Source organism: Protopterus annectens, chromosome 5.part0 (genome assembly GCF_019279795.1).
Source record: "Protopterus annectens isolate FY-2018-M chromosome 5.part0, PAN1.0, whole genome shotgun sequence".
Taxonomy (NCBI): domain Eukaryota; kingdom Metazoa; phylum Chordata; order Ceratodontiformes; family Protopteridae; genus Protopterus; species Protopterus annectens.
The window spans coordinates 1375062594-1375085842 of NC_056735.1; the positions used below are offsets into that span (position 1 = coordinate 1375062594).

A 23249-nucleotide genomic window follows, 5' to 3' on the forward strand; every position below is an offset into this window, starting at 1 on the left:
TGTCAGGCTTTCTGGGTGCAAGGGGCAGAGCATCAGGGATGAGGCCAGACTCCAGGAAGACATCCTCCACCACATCCAGAATGAGAGGGATGGCTAAGGGTTTGTGTTGTGGCAAGTCCAGGAACTCTCTTAGTCTCTTCTTTGACTGGGGGTAGTCCTGAACCTTGGGGGGGGGCATGACAGCTAAGCTACATTCTGCAAAGCAGGTATCCTCTCAATATTCTAAGTTTGTAGGTACAATATTTAAAAAGTATCCCTAGTTCTGGCCTCTTTTTCCACCACATTACTGATGGCTTTCTCCAGATTTATTGGTGTAAGAGGTTGAGAGGTGTGCCATGTAGTGTAGTTCCATGCATACCTCTCAACTGTCCAGATAGATTTTTGCCTTATATTTTTGGTGTGTTCCTCATAAAATGTGTGATTTTCTGGCAAATCACTGGGATGATCTGAGGATCGAAGTCCCTAAATAATGACACACATTTGGGTTTCAGATTTCAAATCCTTCAGACACTGCATGTTAACAAAAACTCTGTTCTAGCAGCTTTCTAACTTTATATGAGCAATATTTAAAATTTGTCCCTATTTTTATGCCTTTTACCCCCCCCCCCCCCATTTTGTCAGGCTGTGTCCTAGCATTTCAGCTGTAACAGGGGTGGGAGGCATGGTTCCATGGCTGTATTCCAAAGTTTTTTGAATACAGCCAGAACAGCAGCATAGAGCCTACATGGTTGCTTCCTACCATGTCAAATTGCTCCAGCATCTTTCCCTGCTTTGTTTGCATGCTAATTGGCTGCTTATGCAGCCAATTAGCATGCCACAATGTTTCCATGGTGCCAAAAGGGTCATCATGGTTTTCCCCGGGGGTGCACTCCTCTAAAAGATGTTTACTGAATTTAAATCTCCCAATCCCAGGAAAAAAGACCATCTCAGCTTTATTGAATGACCCCGTTTCTCTGTTATTAATTTAGCTGTACAGTAATATATCCTATTTACTTCTGTTATATCATATGAATTTCTGTTAATAGTCTTGATTACTCTATCAGTTTTATCATTCTTACTATAATCTAGTTCATTCATTGATCTTAATATATTTATCTGTCTGTATTAAGTCAAACAGCTGTTCCATTAGATCATTTTCTTCCAAAGTGAGGGCACAGTCTTTGCTCTCTGTTTCCTGTGGCATTCTACAGAACATCTTCCTATGATATACTCTCTTCAGCTGCATCCTGTGTCACCCATTGCTGTTTCATATGGGAACTCATTGACCTATCACTCTACAACAATGGCTGTGTCAGATTTGCCACTGTTTCCTGTTCTTTCCCTTGCTGTGCAACTTCAACTGAGCTTTTGTACTGGCTTCCTAGTGAAGGTCCAGAGCATCTTCATGTGAGAAATGATCAGGTGCTTCCCATTCCACCTGTCTCGCCTTAATTTTGGGGACTCATTGTTCCATCATGCTGTGGCATTACCTGAGTTGGTTTTTCTATACTAAATCCTTCACTTCAAAGGTAACCTATAACTTCAATTTCTATTTCTTTAACTTCATAATTAATCATCTTTACTACTTCCCCTTTGTTTTCTTATTTTTTGTATTATGAAGTTTTCCATATCCAGATGTTCTTGCCTGTGTTCCTCTTCAAATATCATCGGTGCTGCTTTTTTGTATTGATTAGTTTTGCTTCTTCCTTTGCATAAACATTGTACTACATTAAATCTCTTCTTCATTCCCATGTCCATATTTCTTCAGGTGTCTCCCACTCTGTTTCCCTTAATTTGGGGACGCTTTGTTCTATTGTGCTGTGATTTAACCTATGTTAGATGTTCCACACTAAATCCTTCACTTTGTAGGTACTCCATAACTTCAGCTTCTATTTATTTAATTTCTTCATTATTAATCTTCTGCTCTATGTTCCCCCTTTGTGATCTAATTTTTTGTACTGTGAAATTTTACATATCTGGGTGCCTTTGCCTGTATTTCTTTTCAAATATCTTTGAAGCTGCTTTTTTGTATCGATTAGTTTGCCTTTCTCCTTTGCATGAATATTATACCATATCAAATCTCTTTTTCTTTCTCATGTCCATCTTTTTTTAATACCTTTCAAAACTCGCTAGGTTTTGTACTTTATATTTTCTCATTTCCTCTGCCACTTCATTTTTCCAAATGGCCCTGAGTTTATTTGTCTATCTAATGTTTTCCATGGAGATTTTTTGTATTAATGCACACCTTTGCATTTCAAGCTTTTGACAGTTTTTCTTATGCAAGGATTTTTTCCTCTAATTTCTCTCTTTTTGAATAACTTTTATCTGGAAATTGTGAGCCTGTTGTATAATATCAATACATAATTTCTTCCTTATTCTCAAAAGTCACCTCTATCATCTTTATGGCTCTGTTTTAGACTTTTAAGTTTTATGTTTTTTGTGGACTACTACTACTTCCTTTTACATCAGGGATGCCATCCTCCCACTGAGCCTGGCTATCTTCATTGTAGGAATGTTTCCATCTCCTGAGAATTCTAAACTGTCAGTTTGTTCAGTCCTGGCACCAGTGTGCAAACTTGGATTGGGCATTGTTTTATCCTAGGACGTGTGCATCCATCTATCTTTTTTTTATTTTAACCTACCTCTTTCCATGATATATGCTATATAAAATGCAGTCTATATATTAGTGTCATCTTGATGAGTTTTTTGTGACAACAGGGTACACCATCTGAAGGTATCCATCGAGACTTGAGGATAAATTTAGTTCTATCAATACTACTGTGCCTTTCTTGCTGAGTTTATCATCTCTCATTTTGGACCCCTGCTGTGTGATAAATCGCATGATTCCAGAAGGTTTGGTTTGCCACCATCTTCCACTCATGTAGAGTTAAATTACATGCCAGTATCTGTCCTGTTCTCTCACTTGCTGTTGGTTGCTGACAGGGCTGGATCTAGCACAAGGTGACCTAGGCAGCTGTCTAGGGCCCAGTGCTTGCTGGGGAGCTGGCCACATAAAAATTAAAAAAAGAAAAGTTTCCTCCTACAACATTAAATCTTTGCTCCCTACAAGGGTATGGTGATCCAGCCCATGTATGGGACTACATACATGCAAATCCAGCCGATAAAAGAGGCTTCATGTGTGCAGATCCTGCCAGTGAAAGAGACTCATTGCTAGAGACTTCCTGTGTCCTGAAAGAGTGCTCTTCAAACTATCTGGAGATATACAGAGCTGAGTATATTTTTCTGGCACTTCAGAGTTGTGTACTGGTAATTGTTGTTTGACTAATTTTATATCATTGCTGGCTGGCTGACTTCAGAGTTGTGCACTGTTATTTTTGCTTCACTGTATAGTTTTTCAGATGACTGCTGAAGGTGTTGGTTTTCCCATACCCACCCTCCGTATTCCTGTGTTGTTGTTTTAATTTGGAGGTTTTTGCAGTTGCCCGCCCCCACTGTAGATTTGATCTGGGACACTCCCCCCATTCCCATCTCTTTACCTCATTCTACCTAATAGACTCCTTCTGCATTAATTTTAGTCGTTTTTAATTTAATTGCATTTTTTAAACTGTTTGGTCTAACATTGCTATATACTCAAGTGTGCGAGCTTGCTCTGCATTTGAATTGTTTTGACTGCTGTTTTAGCTACTTTTCTGTATATATATAAAAAAATCCTTTCCTGTAACTAGTGTAGTCCAGATTCAGATTTGCTGTATCCAGGACTGTATGTAAGCTTCTGAGCCCCCCCTAGCTTTCTGTGTTGGAGGGAAGCCTTCTAGCTTATCAGTGGGAGTGGTAAGCACTAGGTAACCTATCTACCACATAAGGAGTGGTTCTGTCCCAGAAATTGTAGTTATTGGCTGTTTGGGCAGTTTTTCCATCTCTCTCAACTTTCTGATTAAAAAGCTCCATTTGCACTTGTTTCCCCCCTTTCCTGTAACTAGTTTAGTCTAGATACAGATTCTTACTTTTAGCACTTGAATTTGCTTATTTGTGATCAGCACTTGTTCAGAACTTGTAAGCACTAAATAACCTACTAATTACTACAGCACTCAACCTTCCTCATTACCTAGAGGAAAACAGTTTTGGTACTTACTTTCCTCACTTGCTTAGAGAAAAACAGCTCTTGTACTCACTTTCCTCACTTATCCAGAGGAAAATAGTTCTTTTATTCAGGCATGTCCAAGGGTCAGCTCCCAGTGTTCTCTCCTGTCTATCTGATGAATCTGGGCATCTTGTGGCAATGTAGAAATTGCCTCATGTACACAGACAACCCTCTCCTCCTACCACCCAACACTACAACCTGTGAGAGATGCACTTATCTAGCCAAACTGGAGGTAAAGCTCTCTCCAATCAAGACTGAACTTGACAGTTAAGAGGAGAAAGTAAACACTTGCACCATACCACACTCATCACATAGTCTCACTAAATTTACACCACCAAAATCCACACATAGAAACACAAAAACATTTGTAGAGGCTCTCAATAATAATCTGCTCAAGCAACAGAGACCTCCAAAGCAGAAATGCAAGTAACCTCCACCCCCCCAACACAACCCAAATGACACATAGCCCGCAGACTCAGTGTGACACTCAACCACAGCCAATAAGGCAAAACAACGTACCCAACACACTAGTCATAGGCGACTTTATAGTCAGGCACATTGATGTCCCACTCACCAGGCTAAACAAGGAGAAGGTTACTGTCAGCTGCCTGCCGGGTGCCAGGATCTGCCACATAATCCACGTACTCAGGTCACTCCACAACAAGTACAAATATGACTCTGTCATTGTCCATGTTGGTGTGAACGACCTGAGACATACCTCCCTGGACTACTTGAAAAGAGACATGGAAGACCTCTCTGATCTTGTAGGCCAGGCAGGTATGACCCTAGCCCTGAGTAGCATTCTGCCATCACCCAGAATGATGCCGCAGTACAAGGACAAAATGATTGACTTCAACAATTGGCTACGCTTCTGGTGCCATTCTAAAGGGATCCAGTATCTGTCTGCCTGGGATGACATGGTAGACAGACCACGATGCTTTGCCAGAGATGGCCAGCACCTGTCACCCCTGGGATTCCGGATACTGGCTAAGGTTCTTGCTTCCCCTATAGTTCCGTTTTTAGCCAAGGTTCAAATGACAAATTCACCACCATAACAGGAACAGGCAAGCAAAAACTGAGGGTGATGCTACTCAATGCTAGAAGTCTAAATCTCAAAATAAACTCACTCGAGGCACTCCTTAAAATGGAGAACATCGATATCTGTGCAGTGACTGAGACCTGGTTCAAGGCTCCAGAGAGCACCCCTGCACTACCAGGCTATAACTAATACCACACTTTTCGGCCATGTAACCTGGACCAGAACACCAAAGTCGGAGGTGTGTCCATATTCATTAAGGATATCGACACCTCCAGGCTAGTTGCTCAGCATAATGCAGCTGAGGTTATCCAAGTGCAACTAACACTGGGCAAAACTGCAATCCAAATTGTAGCTTGCTACAGATCACCCACCATGCCCCAGGATTCCCACTTCTCTTTTCTTGATGTACTGGAAAATATTAGGGTTCAACCAAACACCCTAATAATGAGCAATTTCAACTACCCCACCATTAACTGGGAAAACTACTCATGTACCAACTCCTTCGCTTTCTGGAATTCATAAACTCCAATGCCCTGGATCAACTTATCCACAACCCCTCCAGGGGCAACAATATCCTGGATCTAGTCATTACCAATATGAGTGACCGTTGTTCCACACCTGAAGTCAACGCCTCATTGGTCCACTCCAACCATAAGCTAATTACCCTAGATATCCACATCCTGCCTCCACCCTCCCCATTAAGGAAACCATGGTAAAAAATTTCTCCAAAGCCAACTTCATGCTTCTTAAGACAGAAGTGGTGAACTTCATGACACCCATGCAGATGGACAATACAGTTATGACTACTTAATCCTACACAATTGCACTTTATAAGCACTTACATGAGTGCATGGATTGTGCTATCCCAAACAGAACCAAGACACTGTCCTCCAAAAAAAGGAAGCCAATCTGGTGGTCCCCTGCCATAAACAGAAGGAAGAAACTGTTGCAAAAGAGATTAAAATCCCACGAGTGGAGGAGCTCCCTGGTCAGCCTCAGTAAGAAGCTGCAATCCCTGATAAAATCCTCCAAAGCTAGTTATGAAAACAAAATCGCCACTGATTCTAAAGACAAAGTACAGTTTTGTACCTACCATAAATGTAGATGTTCGAGTGCTAATACAGCTGCAGTAATCACATATGGGTTTTCTGCCGTCAGGCGGTCCCTCGGTCGGCCGAATTCCAAAGTCTTGGTCCGGCGTCGGTTGTCGTCGCTTTCTCTTCTGACGTCAGTGAGGCCAGAATATATAAGACACAGCCGACGCCATGTTCTCCAGTCTTTCTTGCCCCAGATGTCAGGTGCCCCCAAAAGGAAGGCAATACATAAATAATGCTTATAAGAATATACAAGCAATGCAAAATAATCCAAAATAAGTAGTTGCAAGCAAATAAACCATAGAAGGATAGCCCAGTGAGGTTGTATGAAGAGGTAGTTAGGCCCCATGTCTTTACCAAGTGGGGAAGGAGGGAGGGAAACCTGTACTGCAGCTGTATTAGCACTCGAACATCTACATTTATGGTAGGTACAAAACTGTACTATGTTCATCGTGCATACAGCTGCAGTAATCACATATGGGTAGAGTCCCAAAGCTACGCACAGGGTGGTAGGTACTAAGAGGAACTGGGTTGAGCCAGAATGCCCTGCAAAACAGCAGTGGCAAAGCCTGCTCTTGTTCTGGAATATAAAGGCAGGTGGTAGTGTTTTGTGAAGGTATGTACAGAACTCCAAGTGGCTGCCTCCAAAATATCTTTGGTAGGAACCCCTCTGAGGAAGGCTGTAGAGGTAGCTGTGGCCCTGGTGGAATGTGATCTGATACCTGTAGGAACAGATTTCCCATGATAGGAATAACAAAACTGTATGCATTGGCCTGTCCACTTTGAAATAGTCTGCTTGGAAACTGGCTTCCCTTGAGCCCCTACAGCATAGGACACAAAGAGTTGTTCTGATTTCCTGAAGGACTTTGTTCTGTCCAAATAGTAACGTAGCTGCCTATGGATGTCTAAAGAATGTAGCAGCCTTTCCCCTTTGTTTTGAGGATTGGGAAAAAAGGTAGGAAGGTATATGGCTTGATTTAAAGCTACCCTGGATACCACCTTAGGCATAAATGATGGGTTGGTACAAAGGGAAACCCTGTCCTGATGAAAAATGAGAAAGGGCTGCACCGCCATGAGGGCCTGTAGCTCCGAAACTCTACGAGCTGAAGTGATAGCCAGAAGGAAGGCAGTTTTCCAGGACAAATATTGCAAATCTGTTGAGGCAGCTGGTTCAAAAGGAGGCAATGTTAATTTTTCTAGTATGTAATTAAGATCCCAAGCTGGTATTGGTTGTTTCCTTGGTGGTCTTATATTCTTAGCCCCTCTGAGGAACTGTCGTAAGAGTGGATGAGAAAATAAAGGAGGATCCCTGTTGAATTCTGCAGAAATGGCTGAGGCGTGGATTTTTATGGAAGAAAATGAAAGTCCACTGTTCAGTAGTTCAGCTAGATACTGTAATACCTGAGGCAAGTCCAGTTTACTAGGGTCCTGGCCTTTTTTCTCATTCCATGAGCAAAACCGCTTCCATTTTGCGGAGTAAGCTTTTCTAGTAGATGGCCTTCTGGCCTCCAAAATGACATCCTGCACCTCCTTGGAGAGCAGGGTCTGTTGTGGTGTTAAGGAATTTTCCATGCTGCGAGATTGAGTGTTTTCAGCTGACTGTGAAGAGTTTTGTAGCTGTGCTGAGTCAGCAGAAGAGGCATTAGAGGTAGGGACCAGGGAGGAGTATGTGTTAGGCTCCTCAGCAGTGGGTACCAGTGCTGCCTTGGCCAATCTGGAGCAATCAGTATCATCTTCGGTCTGTCTGTTCTTGCTTTCAAAAGTACCTTGGGCAGAAGAGGCAGAGGTGGGAATGCGTAAACTGTCCATGCTGTCCAACTGAATGAAAGGGCGTCCACTCTCCAGGCCTTTGGATGGAAGGTCCTCGAACAAAACTTTTCCAATTGATGATTCCTGTGGGAGGCAAAAAGATCTATGTCTGGCCTCCCCCACACTTGGGTTATTTCTGTAAACACCTGAGGATGTAACTTCCATTCGTGTGGATCTGTCATATTTCTGCTTAATTTGTCTGCCAGCGTGTTTTCCAATCCTGGCAGGTACTGTGCTTGAAGTTCGATTTGCCATTCCAGAGCCAAGTTCCAAAGAGTCATGGCTAGTCTGCACAAGGGGTATGAATGTGTTCCTCCTTGTTTGTTTATGTACCACATTACTGTGGTGTTGTCTGTTCTTATCAGTAATTGTCCTGGATGCAGGAAGTCCTTGAAAGCTGTAATTGCATTTATTACTGCTAGCATTTCTTTTTGATTGATGTGAAGGTGCTTTTCCTTTTGGGACCATTTGCCCTGGATGCACCTGTCCGTCATGTGAGCCCCCCAGGCGTAATCTGAGGCGTCTGTTGTGATAACTTGCTTTGCTTGAGGCTTGCAGAATGGGAGGCCTGTGTTTGCTTGACATGCTTGGGCCCACCATAGAAATTCCTTTTGCAAACATGGGATTATTGGTATTATTGTTTCCAAACTGTGACTGTGTTGAGACCATAGGTATTTTAGGTACCACTGAAGTTTCCTCATATGCAGCTTTGCAAATGGGATTAAAAGAATGCAAGATGCCATGAATCCCAGAGCCTGCAGGATTTTCCTTGCAGTAAGCCTGGTACTTTTTGCTAGTATTTTGAAGTACTGAGATAGTTGCCCTTGTTTTTCTGGCGTAAGGTAGGCCATCTGGGTGTTTGTATCCAAGTTGGCACCCAGGAAAGTTATTTTCCGAGATGGTGTTAGCCTTGATTTCTCTTTGTTGATTGTGTATCCCAGAGACTGCAGTAACCGTGTCACATATGCCAGATGTTCCAGAAGTATGTGTTTGTTGTCCGCTTGGATCAGGCAGTCGTCCAAATAAGGGTAAATTTGTATCCCTTGAAGTCTGCAGTAGGCAATCACTGATGCCAGGCACTTTGTGAATACTCTGGGCGCAGTAGATAAGCCAAAGGGCAATGCAGAGAATTGATAGTGGATTGAACCTGCAAAAAATCTGAGGTATCGTCTGCAGCTTTGTCTGATTAGGACATGCAGGTATGCCTCCTTGAGGTCCAATGTTACCAGCCAAAACTCCTTGCCCAGCATGGGAAGAAGTTGCTGTAATGTGAGCATCTTGAATTTTGGTACGAGTAGAAATGTGTTTAAGATGGATAAGTCCAAAATGGGTCTCCAGTCGGTTCCTTTCCTTGGTACCAGAAAAAGCCTTGAATAAAAACCTTGACCTTGTTCATGAGAAGGTACCTCTTGAATAGCTGTCATGCTTAAGAGCTTTGAAATTTGTAGTTGTGCCTCTGCCCTTTGATTCTGTGGCAGGTTTGGCATGCCTCTCTTTTTTGGAAGAGTGTGGAAATGAAATTTGTAGCCTCTGTTTATAATGTCCAGGATCCATTTGTCTGTTGTGACAATATGCCAATTGTTTGCAAATAATGCTAGCTTTCCTCCCAAAGGTGCTGCCAGCTGAGACGTGCTTGGCATGGAAATGAGGGAGTCATTGGGTTTGCTTCCTGTATTGTTGTGCACTGTCCTCGCCACCTCTTGGTGCTGGAGTTTGCCATTGTCGTCCCCTATATGATCCTTGTGATTGCCCTCTGCCCCTTGTGCATCTGTATCTACCTCTTTGGGGCTTGTCAGTGGCTGGAAAGGACCAGTTCTTTGAAGGCCAATTTCTGCTAAAATGTGGTGGTTGGACCTGGAAAAAGGTTTTGACAGTTTGCATGGATTTGGCTTTTTCTTCCATTTTCCGTAATATCTCCTCAGCATTAGTACCAAACAGCACATCCTTTTGTAAAGGAGCATCTAGAAGTTTAGCTTTCTCTAAGCCAAGCATGTCTGCAAATGACTGATCCCGTAGCAGCCGCTCTACTTGAAGCCTCTAGGGCATCATAACCACATTGTAAAGTGTGTTTACCCACTTGCTCTGCACTATGCATCATATCCTGTAACTCCTTTAAATCTGGTTGTTCAGGTTGAGACATTTTGTTCCTTAATTGTGATAACAGGAACTGTTGATATTTAAGCATATGAAACTGACAATTTAAGGTCCTCATGGCTAGGGTGGCCGAGGTATATACCTTTTTACCCCATCTTTCTAAAGATCTTGATTCCCTTTCTGCAGGAAGTGGATTCTTGACAGTGGAGGCCTTCAATCCCTTGGGGCCTTGTGAAATGGTTTCAGGGTCAGCATTATGGCTTTTGAAGAGAAATTGGTGAGAGCTGGGTACTCTGTAATACCTATCAGGTTTGACTGGTGCAGGAGGCAGAGAATCTGGGTTAAGGCAAGCCTCCAAATAGACATCATCCAGTATGTCCAAAACAGGGGGTATAGCCAGAGGTCTGTGTTGAGGTAACAAAAGAAATTCCCTAAGTCTTTTCTTGGAATCTGAAAAGTCTTGGCCTTCCCAATGGAAGTGTTCCCTCAAGGTGTGCAAGGTTTCCCCAAAGGAAAAATCCTCAGGAGGGGATACAGAAGGAATGGACTGTTCTGCATCCGAATCCTCAAAAGGAGAGTACGAGTGTTCCTCTGCATCAGAATGTTCTGATAAAATGGATCCCTGATCAGAAGAGGGGGAATCTTCCTCCATTCTGGGTCTCTTGTCTGGAGGGGGTTGAGAACCTCTGATAAGAGTAATTAAATCCTCAACCATTTTAAGCATCTGTATTTTAGGCATGGGACCTGGAGATGGGCCCTGAGCAACAGGCCTCGTGGGATGCCTGGCTGCTTTGGATTTAGTAAAGGCCTTAATTGAAAAAGAAGATGAGGGCCTAAATACACCATGGGTGGAGGTGGACCTGTCCACATTAGTAGGTTCAACATTAGCAAAGGCTTCGGTTGTAGTCTGGGAAAGGGCCGAGGTCCCAGCGGTCTCGGGTACAGAGGACACCGCCAAAGGAGTGTCATCGGTAGTCAGGGACTGCAAAGGCGTCTCGCTGAGAACCGAACCACGTGTAGCCTGTTTTGGCGTGGTGTCGGCGGGGACCGCGGGCCTCGCGTGTCGGTCCATTTCCTTGCGTTTTTTGGACAAAACGGTAGTCGGAGTGTCCGACAACATTTTATAATCAAAAGCTTTACCAAAGTAGTGTTGGGCGAACTCCGCCCGACGCTTAATAGTGCGTTTATTGAAGGTAGCGCAAAAGCGACAGCCCGAGACGTTGTGGTCTGGGCCCAAACAAGGTATGCAGAGGGAATCTAAATCCTTATGCGGTATTTGCTTCCCACAAGAAATACAATTATTAACTTTTTCTGACATCGGTCTGAGGCAAGAAAAGTTTCCCCAATGGGGTACTTAGCTTTAATGAAGACTTTGGTTTCCAAAATTTTCGTAATTCAGGAGCTGGCTGACCGGCACTTGCAAACTGCTTCTGCTTCGGGCACCGCACGGCAATAAAGACTGGAGAACATGGCGTCGGCTGTGTCTTATATACTCTGGCCTCACTGACGTCAGAAGAGTAAGCGACGACAACCGACGCTGGACCAAGACTTTGGAATTCGGCCGACCGAGGGACCGCCTGACGGCAGAAAACCCATATGTGATTACTGCAGCTGTATGCATGATGAACATCCACAAAGCATTCTATAGCTATGTCAAGAATCTTAATGGCAACACTCAGGTCTGCTTTGAGTTACAGCACAATGGCACTAAATATACAGACCCAACTGATATTGCCAACATCCTGGCAGATAGGTTCAGTGCTAATTTTACCCCCCTCTCACCCCCTAAAGAGCCCATCTCTATACCGGAAGAATGCAAAGTTCCTGTAATCACGGCTGCACAGGTAAAAACCACACTCTGCAAAGCCAAGAACACAGCATCCATAGGACCAGACAACATCCCAGGCTGCGTTCTACACGAACTACAGAACAAACTGGCACCTCACCTAAGTACCATGTTCAGTCATAGCCTCACCTCAGGCTTTGTGCCTGCTGAATGGCGCACAGCAATGGTTATCCCACTCCACAAGGGGGGAGCCACTACGGAGCCCGGGAACTACCGCCCCATTAGCCTGACGAGCCTGGACTGCAAGGCCATGGAACGTATCATCATAGAACTTATACACAAAGATATTGGTAATCTGCAAACTCTGGATCCCACCCAGTTCGGGTTTGTAAAAGGCAGATCATGTCTCCTAAACCTGATAGACTTCTTTGAAGCAGTCACCAAAGCCGTAGACAAGGGTCAGGTGGTTCACACAGCCTATCTAGATCTTGCCAAGGCTTTTGACACCATCCCCCACTCTGGAATTATAGATAAACTCACTAAACTAGGTATAAATCCCTATGTCACAAGATGGGTTGCCAACTGGCTCACTGACAGAACCCACACTGTGAAAGTAGCAGACTCCAAATCCGACTTCAGACCAGTGACAAGTGGAGTACCACAGGGTTCAGTCCTGGGTCCTCTCCTGTTTGGTATCTACTTCTCTGAAGTACAGGCTAACACAGAAGGTCTTTGGCTAATGAAGTTCGCAGATGACTGCAAAATAGGAGCCATAATCTAAACTCCTAACGATGTGGACATCCTACAAAAGGGCCTCACTGAGACAGATGCCTGGTGTTAAAGCCATGGCCTCAAGCTCAATGCCAAAAAGTGCATTGTCATCCCCTTTGGTAAAACTCTGTACCCATGAACTACAACATAGGCGGTAGTATACTTAACACTGAAAGTGTAATAAGAGACCTTGGGACACAGGTGGACAGTAGTCTCTCCTTTGATAATCACATCGCCACAGTAGTCAGAAAAAAACCTTCTACGTGGCACACCTCATCACAAAAGGTTTCTCATCCAGAAAAAAAGAGGTCATTGTTCCCCTCTACTCATCACTCATTAGGCCCATTATAGAGTACAATGCCCCTTTTGGTATGTACCTCACAAGACATCTACAACAACTGGAAAGGCCGCAGAAATACCTCACAAAGAAGATTACCGGCCTCAAACAGATGCCCTATGCAGACCATCTCAAAAAACTCCAGCTTTACTCCGTCGCATATCGCCTATTCAGAGGTGATCTCTGCCTAACATACAAAGCTATGTCAAACCCAGAGCTGTTGGACATGCTCCACTTAAAGAAATCCCAAACCCTCCGAGCTACATGCTCTAGGGACCTAAACCTTGTCACCACATTAAACAGAACATGCCGGAGGGATAGATTCCTGTCCCAGAGACTTCCCATACTCTGGAATAAACTACCTATCTATATCAAACAAAGCTCCTCATTAGCACTCTTCAAGAAAAATCTTGATGATTGGATGGGAAATAGGAAATTCACCCCGGGGATCACCTCTGTGGCTCTGCTCGACAGTGGCACAGGAAAATAATTTTCTTGGGTGGCAAAAGCCAGGGTACCTTTTTGGCTGGGCTTGTACAGGCCCCAGGGCCGATAGCCTAGTACCTACCTATGAACCTATGGAGTTGTTTTGTTGCACAATAGGAATGAAAAGCGCAGTGCAGTACAGTTCAGATGCCCAAAGTTGTCTTAGAATTATTACTTGTTGTTGTGACTTTCAGTTAATGCATTTAACTTGAACTGCAAGAGGTAATTAACAGCTTTAGTTCTTGATATTTTCTAAGCCAGGAAACCACTTGCTTCCTGAGAGATTTTCTCCAAAATCCTTTACTAAAAGCATGCTTCATTAGATTTATACTATCAATATAATGCATTTTTTATTAACATTGGTGGTATCATAATTATGTTCATATATTCTCTTTTTCAATGCTGAAGGTGCTCCCAGTGTAAGTATATTTGTGAGGGAGAAAAACTGAAACTAAATACTATTAACTTTTAATTCAAATTACATAACAATGTTGACTACAATACAATAGGGGTGGTTTACTTGGCATTTGCAAATGTTTCCATGCCTATTATATTGGTAAGACAGAACAAGCATTAATAATGAGAATATGCAAACATTATATTTTTTATTCTAGAAAGGGTTCCTGTGAACCCAAGAAGTAGTCCTTGGGAATATATACCAGAATATGGAAAGTTGTTATGGCAGATTAGGCTAAATGCCAGCACACCACCAGATATGAATGATGCTGTCTCCATGAGCAGCATATTAAAACTAAGAGCAGCTAAATTGTAAGAATATGATTTTAAAGTTGGTTAAAAGTACTTGATTTAAAAAGAAACAGTTAACTTCTTCTGGCTTTTCCTGGTTAGGGGTTGTCACAGTGGATCACCTATCCGCTCATGATTGGCAGTGGAGTTTTACAGTGTCGAGTTGCCAGCCTGGCACCCAACCTTCCACAGAAGGCACACACACACACACACATACACTCACATCTAAGGCCAATTTAGAGTGTCCAATTCACCTACACATGTCTTTGGGATGTGGGAGGAAAATAGAGCACCCAGAGGAAACCCATGTGACCACAGGGAGGACATGCAGACTCCACACAGAAGGCACCCCAGCCGAGGATTGAACCAGTGAACCTCTTGCTGTGAGGCAGCAATGCTAACTGCTGCACCACCACAGCCGCCCTACTTTATGGCTTCACTAAATTAATTTATTACTTGTTTTTCACTTTAAAAGGAAAGTAATCAACACAAGCTATTGAGTCATGACTGATTTTACATTTCAAATTATTATATAAACGGCTGTGTTTTTAGATATAATGGTTCTGATTAAGTCCAGTGAATGTATGTGGATGAAAGTACTTAATCATTTTGTTGTACTAATTTATTAAATAAATTGCATGCTGAGAAGAAGCTGATTACTTTTTAAAATACATCTAACCTACCGCAGAACTGGTAACAACCTCACTATCTTTGGTTATTAGTATCAAAGGTTTGTCTGTAGATGTTTATTTTATATTGAGATTTTGGTCAAACAAAAGGGTTCTATATTTGTAAGTGTACAATATAGATCCAAAATGTCAGTGAAGGAATTGTTCACATGTTCAAGAGCTTTCCAATGATGTATGATAAGAGTGGATTGCAGTATATAGTGCTTTATGATATTGCTGAATCCATGCAATTTATGCAGATAATTGCACAATATTTCAAAACAATATTAATTTGAAAAATAAATGTTTTAGATGGAAAGTATCAGTGGCAAAACGGCATGCCTTAATGTTTTGCATAAGATGGCTCCATTTGTTTGCCTGTAGGTCAAACAGCTTTTATGAAATTAATACATTTAATAAAATATGAGTATGAGCAATAACTGCTTTATCAAAAAGTATTTCTATCTCAAAATGGCTTCACATTACCAACCATATTTTAATGTCATTTTTACTGACATCCATTGATTGAATATACCACCACAAACAAGACAATATCATACTCTTATTTTTTGCATTACTTATCTAAACATGGAAATATGCCACATTTTCATAACTTTTTGCAAACAGTCCTTAATAACTCCATCTCTACACATCCCATGATGTCCATTTCATTGGCATGCTTAGCAAATATATCAGCTTATAGATGCCATCTTCCTGCCTTATATTTATGTATGTATCTTTACTAGAACTTTTATCAATTAGACTTTGAAAAACAGTAACACGTGTACTTGTTTCAGAAATACAGGAATGTCCCCTGTAAAGATGAGTATACTCTTAGAGGATACACAGGAACTCTGCTGTCCTGATCACTATACTCTTGTAGGAAGCAAAGAGTTAATGCTGCAAGAGGAAATGTTTCTTTTTTTTAAACTAAATTTTACATATCCAGCCCCCCAGTCAGCACTGGGCCATATGCAGCTGCCTAGGTCACCTTGTGCTGGATCCAGCCCTGTCAGCACCCCACAGGCTTTAAAACAAAACAAGTCTGACAAATTAATCCCATAAAAACAGAAGCCCACAGTCTCTAATACTTAGCTAGTCTCACATATGTTAGAGATACAGTTCCACACTGACCAACTGTCCACAGCATCTGAGATTTTACCACTCACATGTATGTTAGTCAGTCCTATAAACTGCCCACTAGTCCACAGCCTCTGATACACAACAATCCTTATGTATGTTTATCAAATCAACCCTGTACCACTTTTGTAGCCTCCTTGAACAGAAAGTCAATGCAGAAATTAAATAAAAAGTGTCTAAATGTACCTACCCTTTAGGCTTGATAATGCGGTGGTGTTGTATAATGTACTATATGGATTTATCTGTCTGACAGAACATAGCAGGCTACTGTAAATATTAGAATAATTTTGAATGGTGTTAGTGCAATCTCTTTTGCCTTGTGCACTAATCCCTTATAGAACAAATGTGCACTGCTGTGAACAGATCCAGCCTGTAACCACTACTTTGTAGTTCCAGACTATCCTGCAGATGGCGCTGTGTGAAATCCCAGGATTTAGACCATGTTTCCATTCTGCTATGTTATTGATATATAGTGTGTGCATTGGAATATGGCAAATTCATAAATCCATTATATAAGGATTAGGCAACTTTGATAATTATGTAGAAGAAAACAACTTCTTATGATCTATAGACAATGGACACATTAATCTAATCTGCATAAGTAGAAATATATGCAAACCAGGCTTTAATGACTTGATCATTTGGGCATGTTTTGACTTATAAAAACAGACTTATTTTTCATGTCTGAGAGCAGGAAACATTTTTTTCTACGCTACATTATTTGTTTGAAGCAAATGTGCATGTACTGTATAAATGGATTTCTCTTTGGAAAGGAATCCTGTGTGCAGTTATAACATTATTAGTACTTCATTCAAACAGATTAGAGACATCAACTGTATCTCCCTCCTGTGGAGTATCCTCACATTTAAATTATGCAGTCTATAGTCATTGTTTTTTTTTCCTTATTAGGCTTAACTTGTCGTGTTCTTACTTTCTTTGTCTAGATGCATTTACATCATATAATGTAAAATTCTGTACTCAACTATCTGAACATTCTGTGTATTCTGATGAAGATAAAAAGATAAGCAGTGACTATTTTGACTACTACCATTACAGCATATCTCTAAGTAACAATCTTATGAAAATAAATTAATCATAAATGCATGTTGGTAGCTCTGCTGACAGCATAACATTATTTTTGATGTGTCTGCTCATTATCATCAGCTTCACTGTAACATTTATTTACTTAAAAAAGCTTAATTCTCATATTTGCGCTTACAGATGAAAAGGATGATGCAGAAGCTGATGAAGACATTTACTGTGACAAAGGAGAAAATACACCTGCACAGAATAGTGATTTACAAGAGAATGCCAATGCAGCACAGAAATGTGAATCTATGAGTAATACAATCTCAGAGAAGTGCACATGGGACAATCGTGCTAGGGAAGTTTTAACACAAGTGGGGTTAATTCAGTTCTGTGAAAGAACTCTTTCACTGAGGGATATGCTAGAAATTAATGTGGAAGCTTTGGGAGGGTGTGCACCAAAATCCCTAGAAAATGTTCCTTGGTACTTTCTTAGAAAGGTATTGAGATCAGATTCCAGTGCAGTCAACATAAAATATAACTCTGATGATATAAGAAATGAAATGCAGGAGCTGGAATGTGATGACATTTTTACAACATCTACTTATGCAATAGTTCCTTGGATCCACCCATTAGATGTAATTGTGTCAGTTTTTCTCTGTTCAGATGCTCTGTTACAGCAGGAGCTCATGGTAAAAATGGCTTCATGTCAGTTCGCATTACCACTTTTACTGCCTACATGGAACAACAGTTGTACCTTCCTCCTGTGGGCACTGCGCTCAGTTATAAAGAAGTGGAATCACAATGGAGGGAAAGACAACAGTGGGTTCCAGGAAGAACATGTAGTTTCTATGAAAATTCCAACTTTCTCATTTATAAGGGTAGGTGACATTAATGTGTCAAAGTCTAAAACACTGAATGACATCCTTAACAATAAACAGCAATATCATAATATCTTTCTCCATCACCAGATGGATTGTGCAAATTTATCTAAGAAAATTTCCAGTGGTCTTGCAGAGATTTCTTGGTATCTTCCACGTGCCTCAGAAAATACTGATGTTTTTACAGACCCATTTCAGATAATTAATCTCCATGGTGATGCCATCAACGCACCAGAACTAGTTGAATTTTTAACACTAGTCTCATCTGCGGTCTTTGTGTTTCTCTCTGATATCACAGATATGAAGCTTCAGTGCTTAAACAAAATAGCAAAAAACAAGGCACAGATCTATCTTGTATTAACTTCAGATGTTACAACACAAAATGCAAAGGAATTACTAGTGTCATTTACACAAAAGTTTAAATTGTACAAAAAACACATTATTATCAAAAGCCAACAAATAAACGATTCTGACTTTACAACAAAACTTTGTCTCAGACTACAGTCTGCTCTGGATCACTGTGACTGTGAAAACATGTTATGTCTAGAAGAAATGATTTCTGTGGCACATCAGTGTGGGATTCATGTAGATGAGGACGATGAACAAATTCAACTTACGAAGAGCTTTTCTGAAGACATCACTGATCTTATGAAATCTGATGATATCCAACATTTCAAATGTAACAGTTTCAGATTTCAAGGTGAAACCTGCAAGAAAGTATCAGCAATTGAAAAAGAGCAAAGTCGTTTAAAAAAATGCTCAGAGAGTGTGGTATTGTATGTTCTGAAGTTAGAAGAAGAAAAAAGTCAATTAAGGCAGTCTCTGTTAAAAAAAGGACTTCCTGACATTATGAAAAGCTTCATTCAGAAACTGACTGATTTATCTGGAACTGAAAGACAACTTTTTCTTCAGTGGCTGAAACAGAAGTTAGATTCCAAGTCTCAAACTAGAATGTCTGCTTTAAAATCTCAGTACAGAAATACATACAACGCATTAATTAATACAAAAACCCCGGCAGAAAGAGAACAAAAACAGGCAGTACTTAAAAAGATTAATAATAAACTCAGTACTGTCTCACTTGGACTAGAGCATTTCATGCGTGAACTAGGGCATATTTATGAAGCTCTTGTAGCAGAAAACAATGAATCATTTCAAGGAATTCCCCAGACTGATACATTAGCACATAAGGTTGCACAATTATTGTTAGAAGTTTTACCTCTGGAACTTCTTGATGGAGATACTGGTACCATACCAATACACTGGGTAACAGCTGTTCTAAAACAAGTTTCTACACTTGTAGGAGCAGATAAACATGTATTTGTACTGACAGTATTAGGCGTACAAAGCACTGGGAAGTCGACTTTGCTGAACACAATGTTTGGGTTGCAGTTTGCTGTGAGCAGTGGGAGATGCACAAAAGGTGCATTTATGCAGTTAATTAAAATCACAGGTAGCTTACAAACTCAGTTGGGCTACGATTTCCTTATGATTATTGATACTGAAGGATTAAAAGCACCTGAGTTACAGAGTTTAACAGATGCTTATGAGCATGACAATGAACTGGCAACACTCGTGATTGGATTAAGTGATATGACCTTGCTAAATATGTCCATGGAACATTCTGCAGAAATGAAAGACATATTGCAAATTGTTCTGCATGCCTTTATCAGAATGAAAGCGGTTGGGAAGAAGCCAGTTTGTGTCTTTGTCCATCAGAATGTTGGTGATATTTCTGCTTATGATCAGAACCTGGCGGGTCATAAACTTCTTATGGACCAGTTAGATGAAATTACAAGAGCAGCAGCAAGAATGGAAAAATGTGAAGACAAATTCAACAAACTTAGTGATGTTGTAACATTTGACCCCAAGACATCAAAGGGCTACATTGCAGGCCTTTGGCATGGTTGTGGCCCCATGGCATCTGTTAGTAGAGGATACAGTACCAGTGTATTTGAGCTGAAGAAGTCTTTATTTCAGACAATCCAGACATGCAGTAAATACAAGGAAACATTTTCTGACTTATCCAAGTTGATCCATGACACATGGAGTGCAGTGAAAATGGAAAACTTCATATTTAGTTTTAAAAACAGCTTGGTAGCCGAGGCATACCATCACCTTACATTTGAGTTTGTTAAATGGGATTGGGAAATGAGAAGAGCTGTGCAGGAGTGGGTAATCCAAGCGGAAAATAAAACTGAATCATCTGAAACCGACATTTGTAATTCATTAAAAACAGAACTCAGAATGTTTATTACAGAAAGACAGACTATAGCACTCAAGAATCTGGAAGAGTATTTTACTGATAACCCAGAAAGGTCAAAGCTTCTTATAGAATACAAACAAAGGTTTATTAACAGCATTCAAAGTCTTGGGAAAGACTTACTTCTTTTTGCCTCAGATAGGTGCCAAGATGCAGATCGGAGAAACAAAAGCTTAAAAGAAATCAATAATCTGAAACTAGGTTACACCAAGAAACTTGAAAAGGGCATTTCTAAACTGTTGAAGAAATGTAAACAATGTAAAGATAAGCTAAATGATGATGGCTTGTTATTTTATTTTAACACAATGTGGTATAAAGAAACTCGTTCTATTCCTCTTCCTCTGACAAAGAGTTTTGACATTGAGGCAGATATGGAGAACAGTCTGAGGGAGCACATGCCTACAATGTCAGCTGGTATAAACAAAACAATAAAAGAAGTAAAAGGTGACTGGAACCTTTTGAGAAGTATGAAGAATTTTATAACAAACACATTCAGGAATGAAACAGATGAGCAGATGGCAAAAAGTAAAACTGCCTTTGTAGAACAACAGTGCAAGATTTTTATAGAAAACATTGTGACACAAGACAGGGATTATTACCCCACTGACTGGTTTGCAATTTTGAGGTATGTGGATGAAAATATTATAAAACTGCAAACGGATAGGTTTTCTTACTCATCTGAATTTCTTTTGGAGTTCAAGCTGCATGTATGTGCTTCTGCACTCCCAAAATTAAAGGATATGCACAAGAAATTTTCTGAAAAATATGACCTTCAGAAGCTGCTCACTAGAGAAAGAGACAATTATTTTTGCCTGTTTAAGGAACTGTACAGAACTAATGATGCAAGTCAAGCAATGGCAGAAATATTTGCTGAAAATGTTCTGAAACCAGGAATTATCAAAGCAATACAGAAAAGGCTTGGATCTGACATTGTTCATGACATGAAAAACAATTATTCTGGTGGGGAATTTAAAACTAGAATGAATTTTCATGCTGCAATTATGCATGAATTGCACATTAAAAATAATTTTAAAAATTACTATAATTACATTAACTGTGGTACTTTGTTTGAAGAGATGTGGCTACATGACAAAATAATTCATCACTGTATGAAACAAAATAATGGGCACACCAGACTTTCTGATCTGGCCACAGATAATTTGAAAATGTTATTTAACATGCTGAGAAAAAAGATAAATAATGCCAAAGTTAACTGTGAATCAATAGTGGAATTTTTCAAGAAAGTACAGGAAAGCATTCAAAGTCATCTAGTTATATCCCCAGATATCAACACATTTGCATCTCAGACCAATCTGCTGTGTTTTTGCAAATATTTAGATGGCAGTATTGAAAAGATTGAAAAAGACATAGAAATGGAAATTGAACAGTGGGCAGTTGATACTGAAATAGCATCCCTCCCCTCTTCACCCACTACTCTGCTCTATGAAACCTTAGTAGGATGTGGAACATGTTGCTTCTGGTGTGGGGCCCCCTGTGATTGCACTCAACCTGGTCACCTGACTCACAGTACTAACTACCATAGACCATGGGGAGTTAATGGGTATAAGGTGAAAAAGTCAAATAAGTTAACTGCTGAAATCTGCACATCACTTGTTGCAAGTGGTAAACTCTTTCGGAATAAGGATACTAGTTGGAAATGGGTTTGTATCAAAGAGTATAAATCAGTTAATGATTACTACAGATCCTGGAATATTATACCAAACACAAGTCTGAAAGCATCAGCTTACTGGAAGGCTGTCATCTACAAATATAATGAACAGTTTGCTAAAGAGTACAAATGCTTACCTGCTGATGTTCCACCTGAATGGAATTTTACATGGATAGATGTCTGCAGAGATATTGAGGAGGCTTACAATGTAAATATGAACAGTCTGTGGGCAAGTAGCAAATGTGAAACTAGGAAATAGGACGATTTAATGAATAAAATGTGTTGAAAGAAACATACCAAATCAAATGTGGTAACTCAGTAGCATAACTGAAAATAAAAATCATCTGTATTTCTCATTTATTGGACAGCAAAGAACAAAAAAAAAAAGATATTTAATAATTAGATTCAAGTTTGTACTTCAATATGTTAGAATTGTATTTACAGTTTGTATGTACAGTTGTATGAGCTACATATATGACAAAGTTATCTCTATGTCTCTCTCAAAATGTAGTATTTTTGAAGTACTTTAATAAAAAAATCAAAATAAGGTGATAGATGAAAACAAGAAGTGATGCCAATTACCTTTTATTTCCATGCAGAACACTATAAATTAACATTATTAATTTGCTGAATCAGAAGGATGCTGTTGTTTATTTCATCTGACCTCTAGAACTTTGAAAATGTGTTGTATACTATTCTTATATAAATAAGTTTCAAAGTAAAATTTAACTAGCCACAGCACTAAAATGTGAAGTATCACACAGGTTTTATGCTTCCATCAAATAGTTTGTTACTTTGTCTACAGAAAGAACTGTTTCTGCTAAAAATCACTGGTCATTGTGAGGATTACTTTCTCCAAGCCTCTGGGTTTAATTTCTCTGTATCGTTTAGATTTCTTATACCATGATGGGAATGGACCCCATTCCTAAGTCAGGGAATAATTACAGGGCATGAAATTAATATTGTTTCCGTATTTTATGTTAACCAAAAGTGCTTTTCAAGGCATGTTCCGTTCGACACTTGATATGGAGGCATGTGTATTGGTAGCACAGATTTTTTTTAATAAGATCTATTGCTCCTACTACTACTGGAAATTTCCAGGTATCTTTCTTTCACATTGCTTTCATTTCTGCCTGCAAATCCTGATATTTTGTGACTTTTATGTCTCTCTGTATGTGAAACATTGTAATTGCTAGGTGTAGCAATTTCAGTGATCAATGCTACTTATATCTTTTTCCATGGACTATTATATCTGGTTTTCTTGCATCTGTTGTTTTGAACTGTTGGGAATGGGTCATCCCACAGTTAAACTTCATCATTCTTTATAATGCTTTGTGGTTTATATTTCCAATGCTTCTCAG

The 23249-nt window shown here is 40.3% G+C and overlaps 1 protein-coding gene across 1 annotated transcript; it reads left to right on the top strand.

Annotated features, from left to right (window-relative positions):
* The first annotated feature begins 17279 nt into the window (after window positions 1–17279).
* On the top strand, window positions 17280–22442 carry LOC122802375 (up-regulator of cell proliferation-like). Its single transcript, XM_044072006.1, has one exon. The coding sequence runs from the start codon at window positions 17390–17392 to the stop codon at window positions 22145–22147; it is 4758 nt and encodes a 1585-aa protein (XP_043927941.1). The 5' UTR covers window positions 17280–17389; the 3' UTR covers window positions 22148–22442.
* Window positions 22443–23249: the final 807 nt, after the last annotated feature.

Excerpts from the sequence above, each read along its gene's own strand:
- LOC122802375 (XM_044072006.1), top strand. The coding sequence starts at position 17,390 with ATGAGTAATACAATCTCAGAGAAGTGCACATGGGACAATCGTGCTAGG.